Raw genomic sequence first — 14,509 nt, 5'->3', positions numbered from 1 at the left:
GGAGGAGTATTCTGCGCATTACTGTACCGCCAAGGGTTTGTGCTGAATTCTTTGAACACACAAGACCAAAGTGCAAATTTGAACCAGTAATTAAAAAAGTACAAAAACCTCCCTGCAGAGCGCTAATTGCAGCATGCGCTAAAAAGGTGTGACCTAGCAATCCAAGTTGACGAGTCCTATCGCAGTTTCAATTATTGAGACTTAAACATGGTTATTACCATATATTTAAAAACCAGCAGATCTTTTATTGAAAATGAAGAGTTAAAGCAGCTGTCCCTATTTATTTTAAATATTACATGAACCAGTTCTTTGTTCTGTACACCCCGCCCCCCCCCCCCCCCCCCACCTCAAGCCCCCCAAGTTTCTGCGATATTTGTAGGTTTTTGTGTCAGATTCTGACATAGCACTAACATTATGTTCGCCAGGGCGCCGTGGTGGACAGAAAAAAAATGCTTCAACCCTAAGCAAAAAATAAACGAATATCTAAACTAATATGAAGTGTCCTGCGTTACATAGGACAATGTGTCAGAAAGGGCACGTGAAGGGAATAAGGGTCAGAAAGGGCGTTTATCCGCCTCCCGGTCACTTTTCCAGTCCCATTATTAATCATTTATTGGGGCAGCAGGGGGAAAACTGTGGAATTGACATCGTGTGTCAACGTTTGACAGCACTTTGCCATCATTTTGGCCCAGCCGTCAGCGCCAGGTTGTGAGCGCTAGTAGGAACAGCTGGAGAGGAGCTGTATGGTGCCCTTACTGTACATATAGAAATGTACCGCAGATGTACTGTATATGCAGATGCACTGTATATGCAGATGTACTGTATATGCAGATGTACTGAATATGCAGATGTACAGTACTGTATATGCAGATGTACTGAATATGCAGATGTACTGTACTGTATATGCAGATGTACTGAATATGCAGATGTACTGTACTGTATATGCAGATGTACTGTATATACAGATGTACTGTATATACAGATGTACTGAATATACAGATGTACAGTACTGTATATGCAGATGTACTGTATATACAGATGTACTGTATATACAGATGTACTGAATATACAGATGTACAGTACTGTATATGCAGATATACTGAATATGCAGATGTACAGTACTGTATATGCAGATGTACTGTATATGCAGATGTACTGTATATGCAGATGTACTGTATATACAGATGTACTGAATATGTAGATGTACAGTACTGTATATGCAGATGTACTGTATATACAGATGTACTGTATTTGCAGATGTACTGTATATGCAGATGTACTGTATATGCAGATGTACTGTATATGCAGATGTACTGTATATGCAGATGTACTGTATATGCAGATGTACTGTATATACAGATGTACTGAATATGTATATGTACAGTACTGTATATGCAGATGTACTGTATATACAGATGTACTGTATATACAGATGTACTGTATTTGCAGATGTACTGTATATGCAGATGTACTGTATATGCAGAAGTACTGTATATACAGATGTACTGTATTTGCAGATGTACTGTATTTGCAGATGTACTGTATATGCAGATGTACTGTATATGCAGATGTACTGTATATGCAGATGTACTGTATATGCAGATGTACTGTATATGCAGATGTACTGTAGCAGACGTTATCTTGACGATGGTCAGTGTGTTTGGCCAAAACGCTGATCTGTGCGGATTAAAGTTCTTTTTTTTGTATGAAGACCTCTGGAGTGCCGGTTCCTTCTTGTTTTAGGAGGACGTGTCCTGTAGTATATGTCTCCCCAGCGCGGGGATGATCGCTGCGTACCCGCGGCAGTTACATGAACCCAGTGAGGGCACCTAGACATTATTACACTCGCTGGCGCGAAGCTACGGGACATACAGAACGCTCCGCTGGGAGAAGCGGCCATTATCTGGAATCAGCCACGCGTGGCCAGCGGTTTAGAATAATATCCACTATATCAGTGGTTCCTCACTATACAGAGAGTATTGTCGGTCTTTAGGTAGACATTCCCGTTTCCTGTGGGTGTCCCGACATATGGAAACCGTTTTTCTTTCTTTTTTTTTTTAGTTTGACTTAAACTGCATCAATAACCCGTTTGGCACAAGAAAGACCAACCTACACGCTGCGTGGCTATGTAACGAATGAGTTCACCAGACCTGGGAGGGTTAATTGGCACGTTACCCTAACGAGTTAATTATCGTCGCCCCAGACGTCCTCGGCTTCATATCAAATTCTTGGTCACCTCTGAACCCGAGCGGCTGTAAGAAATGGGAGGAACGGCTGTTCCTTCATGGCCGCCCCCTTAGCAAATTAGTGGGGGGAACTTAGCAAATATTCTATTAATATAGCAAAGTGCTCTGAGTCCTACAGTACATTGTAATTACGCTGAATATAGGAGAGTTTAAATGCCATTTAAATGGGCATCTGTCCATATCCTGACCTGTCTTCCTTCTATCTGCCAGTGAGGTGAATGAACTATGGGCGTGCAAGCAAGCCCCCCCCCCCCCTGTGTCCCCCACGAGTCATCCTGCCAAATGCAATCTGGGACCTCACTCAAAATGCCCCTTGTTTATACACTATCTTCTTTATTATATTTCTGGGGGCTTATAGCACCAGCCATGTTCAATGTGCTACCTCCCTTATTTGCGTTATTGGGGCAGATGTATCATGTGTTAAACTGGAGCATGTAGAAACACGTGCAGATTGCATCGTATTATCTCCGTGTCACTTTGCGTCAGTGTACCACGGCACTCAATCTTTTGCTTCAAATTGTTCCACTCGTGCCATAAGCATTTAGCATAGATATATATATACTGAGTATAAGGTACCTAGCATTTTGAGCTCCTACAAAAACCTATATGTATAAAAATGTGGAATGAACAGGGGAACTCGGCACTCGGGTTTTCTTGCAAGCGAAAAAATTATTCCTTTATTTTACAAAATAGACGTTTCGGTCAACTACGTAGTTCTGTATTTTTTTGTGTTACTAAACCAGTATTTATTACAGTACTAAGTCCTGAGTAGTGAGCACCCTGTGCTCGACCGCGTGACGCACAGGCGAAACATGCACTGCAGGCAAGAGGCATCACGTGAAGACAGAGGCGTGGCTGTGACATCATGTGAACGGTTCGCCCTCATTGGCTGAACCGCTCACGTGACGCGGCCGTTGCGCTCAAAAAAAAATGTCTCCTCAAGTTTCAGCCTCTCCGTCGTGCCTCCTTGCAGTCGCGTGCACTGTGCGCAGATTCATTGGACTCGAGGTATTTGTTTTGGCGGCGCCGGCAATATAATCGCGGCCCTAGCCTTGCTACATCTGTACTTACGAACTGAGACTCATTGGGAAAACTGATGGCGGAAATGTGTGACTTCCGTGAATCTCTCAGCCCTTAACAGTTCTGTGAACTGGTTCTTCAGACATCTAATTTGGTCCAGAAAACGTGAAAAACTGTGCGGATACATTTCTAGCGCAGGGGCCTCCTTACCTACGTACCAGTGTATGTGAATGTCATGTTATTTTAATACTATTGCCTCCAAACCCCATTGTACAGCGCTGATGAAGAATATGTTGGCACTGTATTAATAAATACTATTATTAGCAATTGTAGTAGGGTGTTGCTTAAAGTCATTAGACATTGGGAAATGTTTCAGCGAGTAAGACTGTGTTCTATGCTTATTCTGGAATAGAGATCTTAAATGTTCTTAAACGTTCAGCCTGCCCCCCTGCATCATTACCCCTCTCGGCACTAATACTAACAAACATTACTCCCTGTTCTCATTTCAGGACCCGAGGGCTGCAACCTGTTTATCTACCATCTGCCCCAGGAGTTTGGGGATGCTGAGCTGATGCAGATGTTCCTGCCTTTCGGTAATGTCATCTCCTCGAAAGTGTTTGTGGATCGGGCGACAAACCAAAGTAAATGCTTTGGTGGGTAAAGATAACAAAACAATTAGATTCATCCAGGAAAAGGGCTTTTCTCTAAACACTAACCTTTTCAAACTGCTTTTTTTTTTTTTATTATTATTATTATTGATTTAATCCTTTTAATAGTTTTTTTTCTCCCCCCTCTTCCTTATGTTTCATGCTGAGATTCTGCTTCTGTCGTAGGCGTTTCATTTAGTAGTGAAATCAAAAGTTTACTGGGAAGGCAAATATAATCCTGGTAGATTAGGGCAGGACATGTGTAAGTAGTATGAGGTGGGAAGCTTCTGTGCCACTTACATGGTCCAATATAATATGTGTTGTTCAAAGTACAGATATGAACCCCTCTTATATCCTACACTGATGGCGTGTTTCTTAGATCTGGCCTGTTTTATCTATTGCAGGGGTGCTTAACCCCAGTCGTTAAGCCCTCCCAACAGGTCAGGTTTTCAGGATATCCCAGCTTCAGCGCAGGTGGCTCAATCAGCGGCTCAGTCTTCGACTGAGCCGCTGATTGAGCCACCTGTGCTGAAACTGGGATATCCAGAAAACCTGACCTGATGTGGTGGCTTGAAGACTAGAGTTGAGCCCCCTGGTCTTTTGTGTGCTAGGGAAGAGATGTCACACTAGGTCATATTCTTAGATTTGATTAATGGGCGACAGTGTACGTGTCAAGCTTCTGCCGTTGGCGCCCTGAAGACATGGCACACTTTTCTGTTGCTTCAATTTGTGCCGGCTTCCGACAGTTGCCGATGTGGTTATTGTTTCTACGTTTGACACTGATCTTTTAGTCCAGAGGTTAACGCCACCTAAAAACCTGGAAGGTCTCATCTATTCCGAGAGAAAGGAAAAGAGCATCGCGCCGATCTTCCCATTGTGATTGGACTTGCCAATATCTAGCCCCATAACTCCTTCTGTAATTCCAGTGTATTTCCCAAGTCGCTCACTGACAGGGGCAGCGCCCAGTCAGAATAAAGAACCTTCTTGAATTAATCCTTGAGATTGTGGGCCATGTTTACCAAGTGTAGCTCTGCCACGAGGCAGCTTCCAGCACCAGAAGATACCTTACAGCCCACTCACTTCAATGGACAATATGTATTCTTTGAGTGCTAGAAGGTATATGGCAGGGCTTGAATTTCTTAAAGGCCTGTGGTGTCTATTGTGTCTACGCATCAAGGCAGAAGTGGCGCAATTCTGGGGCAAAAAGATTGCACAATATGCATCAACAACAAAAATCCTATTAATTGTAATGGGACTTTTTTTCTCTGAAACATACCGGGCAGTGATTTTGCCCCAGATTTTGCTGCATATTTGCCTTGATACGTGTATGCCCCATTGTAGCAAAGCAAAAGTGGTGCCACTCTGGGGGAGATAAATTGCACCATGCGTAACAAAGGAGAACCCCAGTTGAAAGTGAATTTGATGCACCCCACAGGAATTGCACCATGTTCTCCCCCAAAGCAAACCGGCACACAGAGACATTTACACCTCGTGCCTTTTTGTGTAGATGTATCAATGTTACCTGCTCCAATTTTGCCCCATGTAGATCAGCTAATGACAGTGTCAAAAGGAATGATGGATTGACTACTCCAGGGGTCCCCAAACCTGTCTTCAAGTGCCGCACCCAGGCCAGCTTTTAGGGATATCCCTGTTTCAGCGCAGGTGGCTCAGTCAGTGCCTCAGTGCTTGACTGGGCCACTGATTGAGCCATCTGTGCTGAAAGAGGGTTATCCATAAAAGCTGGCCTGGGTGCGGCACTTGAGGACATGTTTGGGGACCTCTCCACGCACAGGCCGTATGTAATGGGGTTGATCAGACCCTGCGTCTCTGTGCATCCATTCTCTTCTCTCTCTATCTCTTTTTTGTTGCTGCATGGAAATACCGTCAGGTTTAGGGAAGCGCTCACTTGACTGGCTAATGAGCTGCCCACATGTCACCCCCTTGATTACCCCCAAACAAGTGAAACAGAGGAAAACTCTCATTCTCTCACTATTTCCACAATGGTGGCACACAATGTGACGGCGGGTAGGAACCGCCCGGCCCACCGGGTAGGAACCGCCCGGCCCACCGGGTCTCCCCATTTCCCCATCTGCTGTAAAACCTCGGGCCGTATTTGATCCTTGGTTTTCTTTCACATTTAGGATCGCCTTGTGTCTACCCCGAGCAGGTTTTATTGTCCTTGCTGAATTAGCCCTGCCACCTCTGTTGGGAGGCGATTCCATGTATCCACTTCCTGACATTTCCCCCGAGCCTCCCATCTTCCAGCTCCAGAGAATGACCTCTTGTTCTAGCGCTCCTCTTTTTTGGGAGGGGGTGAGGGAGGGGGGCATTTTCTGTATTTGAAATCTTTGATCATATCCCGCCTCTCACTTCTATTGTTTCAGCCAGGGGGGAGGGGGGGGCAACCCCTGTCCTCAAGGGGCCACCACCAGGTCAGGTTTTAAGGCTATCCCTGCTTCAGCGCAGGTGGCTCAATCAGTGTCTCAGTCGTTGACTGAGCCACCTGTGCTGAAGCAGGGATATCCTTGAACCCCGAACTGTTGGTGGCCCTTGAGGACAGGGGTTGGCCGCCCCTGCTCTGCAGGAAGCTGCACACGTGAAGATGTCTTTCCTGATAAGTCTTATGCTGTAGATCAGGGGGGCTCAACTCCAGTCCTCAAGCCCTCAGTACAGGTCAGGTTTTCAGGATATCCCAGCTTCAGCATGGGTGGCTCAATCAGTCCCTGCTTCAGCACAGGTGGCTCAATCAGAGGCTCGACCAACTGAGCCTCTGATTGCACAACCTCTGCTGAAGCTGGGATATCCTGAACACCTACCAGTAACGCAAACGAGTAAGCAAATGAGGAATTAACGGCTGGAAACCTATTCACATTGTGCTGACCAAACTCTGATACCTGGTCATATTGGGCTACTGCCCGAAAAATATGTCCAGCTTGTAGCCCCTACGTCAGACTGGCGATGGGGTGTTTCTGGTCTCTGTATATAATGTGCACTTTAAACATAGGCAAGATCACACAGGCCGGCCTAGAATGAAGGGTTAGGATGCATAATATGAGCAATGTTGAATTGATATACTAATATATAATATATTAACCCCTACGAAAACCCAAGTTGGGCTAGTAAAGGCCTGGCATTTGCACCTGTAGATGTGATGCGCTTTGTGTTTTGTTTGCAGGGTCTTTATGTTTATATTTATCTTAAACCCTTTGCAATGCATCAAAGTGGTTTTTTATTATTTTCTGCTGCAGGGTTTTGTAAGAAATTCTATAACCCCTGTGGTAGACACGCAGCAATGGCGATGTTTAGTAAATCTAGGCCTCTGATTGGTCCTGACTAGCTCCTCCTGCCGACACTTTTTAAATCCCTGGTGCATTCATCAGGCTGCGGCCACGCTGCCGCTGAGCGCGCTCGTGCTTCATAGCGGTGACATCACCAACTCTCCAAACGTGAGCTCGGCTGTCTGGCATATTTTTTTTCAAGTGGGGGGGGGGCGTGGCCGAGCAGTGACTGGCGCTGATTGGTTGAGGAGATCATGTGACCCTTCAGCGCACCTGGAAGACAATTTCATCTGTCTCGCCTAGCGCACGCGCGCCACGTGAGCGTGGCCAGATACATTCACATTCATTGTGCTCAACGCGCTAAGCGCCAAGCGCAGTCAGCGGCAGCGTAGACGCAGCCTAAGGGGCAAAATAGAAGCAACGTACTTTGATACATTGACTATATGACATAAACCATAACTATATATATAGCTGTGCCTTTATTGTACATTACACGCACTGTATATATAAAAGTCCCCGCACATTTAAATCCACAGGGTAAGTAATTGCTGCCAGTCCTCTCCTTTCAGGGCTGCATCCTAGAAATGAGCACTAGTCTCCTGTGCGCGATGTTACACTGCGCGCCACTGGATGTGGCGTAATGTTCTGCACACCGCAAACCGCTGCAGATGTTCCCAGTTGTCATTGCAGACATGGCCTGGATGTGTTGCATTGACGCTAGCGCGTTATTTAACAGTTGGGCTACCGAGAACAATGGTTACGGAGATATTACCGCATTATTTGGGCTTTATTGCGAGTTAAGGGGTTAATCACATCTGTGTGTCCTTGAGCACATCTTAAGCTGACAGTGCAAAGCAATTATTATGAGAATGTTTGAGCAGGCGCTACATGGCTGAGCGCTTTTGTCCTGTTGAATTCGCAGTATACCTTGCTAAGTGGCACAGTTGCTTTAAAGTAAAAGCAAATGGGTCTATGTATTAAAGCCACCCAGTAACAGGACAGGGCAAAAAAACCACACCAGATTTACCAATGAATGGGATTGCTATGGTTTGATGAGTCTGGTGCTGTTTTTCTGCACCGTTTTGTCCCCGTTTTGTAGCCAGGAGACTTTAATACTTAGACACCATTGGGTGTCCCGTTGTTTATTGGCTGAAGCCCATTTCTGTTCATCGGGCTGCAAAAGTTGCACGTTAAAAATCATCATTCTTTTGAGTTGAATTGTTTTAGTTGATATTGATATTGATATTGAGTTGATATTTGCCGGTCTTTAGCCGTTATTAATACATTCATCTCAACCCCGTTATAACGCGATCCGTTACAACGCGAATCCGATATAACGCGGTGCAAGCGCGGCTCACAATTTTCGTATTTATGAATACTTTACAACACGATTATTGGTATATTAAATACTTTATTGTACAATGCATACAATTGTACATTATTTCTAACGCGATCCGCTTATAATGCGATGTGATTGTTTGGGCCCCAAGCACAGCGTTATAAGGGGGCTGAGATGTACCTGCTGAGCACCCCAAAGTGTCCGCACTGCAAAACCCAGGCATAGTGCAGCCAGACATTAAGAAATCAGTTGTGGTTTTTTTCCCCCTTTGGTTTTGCACCGTTTTTTCAGTGGGGAAATTGTGATAAATACACCACCGTGGGGTATCAAGGCAAAATTGGTGCAGATCCGGGGCAAATGATTGCACCATGTGTATCAACAACAACAACAAAATCCAATGACTTTTGAATGTAATTTTTGTCTTTGATACGTTGGGAACGATTATTTTGCCGCAGAATTGCATCGCCTATGCATTGATGCAAATAAAGAAACCCTTGTGTGTTTTTGGCACAGGGTCAGACAGTGGGGCTGATGTATCAAAGAGGTAAAAAAACAGCACCACATTTATAAGGCAAAAATCCCATTGTTTCCAAAGGGATTTTGTTTCCTTTGGTTATATTTGGTGCAGTTTTTTTGCATTAGTTTTGCTGCCGGGAGACTGCAATATGTATCAGCACCAACATTATTTCTATATGGTCATTTATTTTGGAAATGTTAACATTGATACCCTACCCTGCAGTGAGTGATAGCCTTCCAGCATCGCAGGCGTTAAAATGGTTCTAACAAATGGGTGAAAATTGTGACGCATCACAAGATCACTCACAGAATGTACATTTGTGGTGCACTCCAAATGTACATTCTGTGAGTGATCTTGTGATGCGTCACAATTTTCACCCATTTGTTAATACTATTGACCATTGTACATAGGTAGCACCCATTTAAGATACAATTAGATTCAAGCAATATGTAATTTAAATTAGTGAGCGGTGTGATATGTCTTCTGTGTTTTCCTGTTAAAATGGTTCAAAGCAGCATCGCAGATTGATAACATCAAAGCGGAAGCTAGCCATATTTTATATAGTAACACTGGTGGGAGAGGGAGGAGGGGGTTTGAGACCTTTTATTGGATCAACAAGTATATGAGATGTTAGAAGCTTTCCATCCTCTCCGGGACACCTGATGAAGGACTTCTGAGAGGTTTCGAAAGCTTGTAACATATGAACTACACTACTTGTTGGTCCAATTAAAAGTATCATACCCCCTACTCCCTCTCCCTCCGTTGTTACTACATGGAAGAAAGGGCCAACCCGGCCCCCCACCCTTCTCTACATATTTTATACTAGAGGAGAATTGACTTCAACATTTGCTAGTAGTAAAGTATATTCTTTAATTTAAATGAACCAATGAAGTGTGCGTAACCTGTCTTGCCTGCCCTTCCATTTATAATCGGAGACAGGCACTAGCAAAGAGAGCATTCATTTGATATTGATCGTCAGGATTACTGGGTGAGACAGAGGAAGAAAGTATTGAAAGTGCAGCTGGCACACTGACAAGCTTCCAAATTAGACCCGCAACTTCTCTGTGCCCAGTGAGACAGTTCCCAGCAAAAAGTCACAGCTTCACTCAGGCAAAGGTTTGCTTTGATGCTATGTGCTGCATGGATATAATGAGGGAGCTTGTTAAACAAAGTTTCTCTTTTTTAGATATAGCGCAGATAATTACACAGAGACGTTTTATGATACCTGAGATCTGCACATGGGGCATATTAGGAAAAAGTAGCTTTATATGATGATGCCAAGAGACACAAGGCTGTCTCTGCTGCAAATGTGCAATGAAACGTCTCCCCACATTCAACAGATGGGTCAACCCCAGTATATAACCTACAGTGTGTTAAATGCAGAGCATTTGTTGTCATAGAGAGTCAATGGTGTAAGCTCTGTGTATAGTACAAAGTCCAGTGCACAGTGAATCCCTAACCCAAAGAACTTACACTCTTCTAATCAGTGCTTGGAGCTCCGGTTATTAGAGACTTTAACAAGGTCCCAAGTCACTGACAACAGAAAATAAACCGAATGCAAAATGCCGTGACTTCAATAAAATCCCCAATGCTGCTTTAAAGGAAAATGACTTCTATGAAACTCTCGTGCTTTGGGTAAATATGAATAGATCATGTGAATGTTATTGAAATGTTAAAGCAGCATTTCTAGTGTGTCCCACCAAAGCCGATCTATCCCCCCTTTCTGTCACAGATACAGTAGCACGTCTCAGTGTTCCCTTTTGGAGGGGGACGGTGGGGTTTGTCGCCGTTGAATCCTGTGTGCGATCTTCGGCTTTTATAAGGGAATATGTTGTGTTATCTGGGGAAACAATGACGCGTGCTACACCTGTATATCAAAACATCGGGAGAAAAGTGGTGCAATTATGTGTCAAACAATATTAAAGCTGTTTCACAAACTGGCAAAAACGTGCTCTCATTTTAAGGCCGTGATTATCATTACAATATGATATTATTATGAAGTATATGGTAAAAAAAATGATCTCCCTGATCCCACACTACCCGTCTTTAATGATGGCCAGTTGTTGTAAAACCTTCCCCTGTATGACAGGACCGGCCACTGGGAAACTTTACTTTCAATGGGACCTGCAAGTGTCAGTGGAGAAAATAACAGGAAGGAAATGTTACAGGGGGCGAGCAAATCCAGACTGCTGTGTCAGACCTGTGTGCTTGTATGTTTATCGTAAGAGGAGGGGGATTCTACATGTAAATGTGTTAACTGTTTTAATGAGTCTTGCAATGCTGCCTTAATGGTTCATTCTCTCCTGCGTACTGCATGAGACGTGTTGTTGTCTCTAATTTGGCAATTCATCCCTCCCGCATTATTTCTCCTGTGTCATTTAATTATGTTAACACGTCTACAGAAGCGTCATGTTGTAACCACATATACGCCTGCACGAGGGCATCGCCAGCACAGTCTGTCATGTGATTGGCCCCAAAGACAATGTCAAGAAAGCAATAGAAAAGGACAAAGAGCCTGATTTTAGGGAATCGGGTTACAAAGCTTCCGTCTCCATGTTTTTGTGGCATCTGGTTTTACTTTCTGTATTGAGTTCTATTGTGTTGTTAGGGGGTTGGCTGTCACGTTTTAGGGGGATCAACCACAGTCTCCCGGCTGCAGAACTTGGAGAATAAAACCATCACCAAATATACACTGTATCAAAACCAAAACCCCCATTGTATCCTACAGATCCGGTTTCTTTGGAGCAGTTGGCTCCAGTTTGGCCCTGGTTTTGCCGCCAGGAGACTTTGGTACACCCCCCTCCCCCTTATGTATCTTTACCAAACGCTGAAACCCACTTATTCTCTGTGGAATCTATGTATCAAAATGGTGGCGTTAAGTCGTTATTTTGGTGCGACTCGCGTTGAAACGTACCTGCGCCAGGCAGCGTCTGTGTATTATTCTGAGTTACGCCATTTTTGGTCATGTCTGCCTGCGATGATGTGAGGGATTTCGGGAGCGAGTGGGAGGAGTTAGGGCGGAGTTACATTTGCATATTGATGCAGGTCTATGTGTTAACGTGCCTCTTGCATTCCTTTTCTTGACGGTTTCCTGCGTTGGTTTTCTCCAGCACCTTAAAAGGTCAGCATACCGTACCCCTCATACATAGAGACCTGCATTGTCACCACCTCCGTACCCCTCATACATAGAGACCTGCATTGTCACCGCCTCCGTACCCCTCATACATAGAGACCTGCATCATCAGCACCCCGTACCCCTCATACATAGAGAGCTGCATCGTCAGTGCCCTCGTACCCCTCATACAGAGACCTGCATCGTCAGCACCCCCGTACCCCTCATACATAGAGACCTGCATCGTCAGTACACCCATACCCCTCATACATAGAGTCCTGCATCGTCAGTGCCACGTACCCCTCATACATAGAGACCTGCATCATCAGCACCCCCGTACCCCTCATACATAGAGACCTGCATCATCAGCACCCCCATACCCCTCATACATAGAGACCTGCGTCATCAGCGCCCCCGTACCCCTCATACATAGAGACCTGCATCCTCAGCGCCCCCGTACCCCTTATACATAGAGACCTGCATCGTCATCGCCCCCGTACCCCTCATACAAAGAGACCTGCATTGTCACCGTCCCCGTACCCCTCATACATAGAGACCTGTATCATCAGCGCCCCCGTACCCCTCATACATAGAGACCTGCATGGTTAGTGCCCCGTACCCCTCATATATAGAGACCTGCATCGTTAGCGCCCCGTACCCCTCATACATAGACCTGCATCATCAGCACCCCCGTTCCCCTCATACATAGAGACCTGCATCGTCACGCCCCCGTACCCCTCATACATAGAGAGCTGCATCGTCACAGCCCCCATACCCCTCATACATAGAGACCTGCATTGTCACCGCCTCCGTACCCCTCATACATAGAGACCTGCATCGTCAGCACCCCTGTACCCCTCATACATAGAGACCAGCATCGTCACCGCCCCGTACCCCTCATACATAGAGACCTGCATCGTCAGTACCCTGTACCCCTCATACATAGAGACCTGCATCGTCTGCATCCCCATATCCCTCATACATAGAGACCTGCATCGTCAGTGCCCCTGTACCCCTCCTACATAGAGACCTGCATCGTCAGCACCCCCATACCCCTCATACATAGAGACCTGCATCATCAGCGCCCCCGTACCCCTCATACATAGAGACCTGCATCGTCAGCGCCCCCATATCCCTCATACATAGAGACCTGCATCGTCAGCGCCCCCGTACCCCTCATACATAGAGACCTGCATCGTCAGCGCCCCCGTACCCCTCATACATAGAGACCTGCATCGTCAGTGCCCCCGTACCCCTCATACATAGAGACCTGCATCGTCAGCGCCCCCATATCCCTCATACATAGAGACCTGCATCGTCAGTACCCCCGTACCCCTCATATATAGAGACCTGCATCATCAGCATCCCCATACCCCTCATACATAGAGACATGCATCATCAGCACCCCCGTACACCTCATACATAGAACTGCATCGTCAACGCCCCCGTACCCCTCATACATAGACCTGCATATTCAGCGCCCCCATATCCCACATACATAGAGACCTGCATCGTCACCGCCCCCCGTACCCCTCATACATAGAGACCTGCATTGTCAGCAACCCTGTACCCCTCATACATAGAGACCAGCATCGACACCGCCCCCGTACCCCTCATACATATAGACCTGCATCATCAGCGCCCGTATCCCTCATACATAGAGACCTGCATCATCATTGCCCCGTACCCCTCATACATAGAGACCTGCATCGTCACCGCCCGAGTAACCCTCATACATAGAGACCAGCATTGTCTGCGTCCTCATACCCCTCATACATAGAGACCTGCATCGTCAGCGCCCCCATACCCCTCATACATAGAGACCTGCATCATCAGCACCCCGTACCCCTCATACATAGAGACCTGCATCGTCACCGCCGCAGCACCCTTCATACATAGAGACCTGCATCGTCAGCGCCCCGTATCCCTCAGACATAGAGACCTGCATCGTCATCGCCCCCATACCCCTCATACATAGAGACCTGCATCGTCTGCACCCCGTACCCCTCATACATAGAGACCTGCATTGTCAGCACCCCCGTACCCCTCATACATAGAGACCTGCATTGCCAGTGCCCCCGTACCCCTAATGCATAGAGACCTGCATCATCAGCACCCCCGTACCCCTCATACATAGAGACCTGCATCATCACTGCCCCGTACCCCTCATACATAGAGACCTGCATCGTCACTGCCCCGTACCCCTCATACATAGAGACCTGCATCGTCAGTACCCCTGTATCCCTCATACATAGAGACCTGCATCGTCAGCACCCCATATCCCTCATACATAGAGACCTGCATCGTCAGCACCCCCATATCCCTCATACATAGAGACCTGCATCATCAG

The 14,509-nt window shown here is 46.0% G+C and overlaps 1 protein-coding gene across 15 annotated transcripts in view; it reads left to right on the top strand.

Annotated features, from left to right (window-relative positions):
- The window catches only part of CELF4 (CUGBP Elav-like family member 4), a 1,026,742-nt gene that overhangs the window by 944,454 nt on the left and 67,779 nt on the right, over positions 1–14,509 (top strand). For 8 of the 15 annotated variants that reach the window (XR_012798727.1, XM_075585050.1, XM_075585138.1 and 5 more), the window contains one exon: positions 3,776–3,919. Coding sequence is in view for 14 of the 15 variants with exons in the window: in XM_075585050.1 (XP_075441165.1) it covers positions 3,776–3,919 (144 nt within the window). In the remaining variant the exon portion in view is untranslated. The remainder of the gene's footprint in view (positions 1–3,775; positions 3,920–14,509) is intronic. The other 7 variants (XM_075585091.1, XM_075585196.1, XM_075584893.1 and 4 more) reach the window with 2 other exon arrangements.

This window comes from Ascaphus truei, chromosome 1, assembly GCF_040206685.1.
Source record: "Ascaphus truei isolate aAscTru1 chromosome 1, aAscTru1.hap1, whole genome shotgun sequence".
Taxonomy (NCBI): Eukaryota; Metazoa; Chordata; class Amphibia; order Anura; family Ascaphidae; genus Ascaphus; species Ascaphus truei.
The sequence above is the reverse complement of the archived record's forward strand: the minus strand, read 5'-3'. Positions and strand labels throughout refer to the sequence as shown.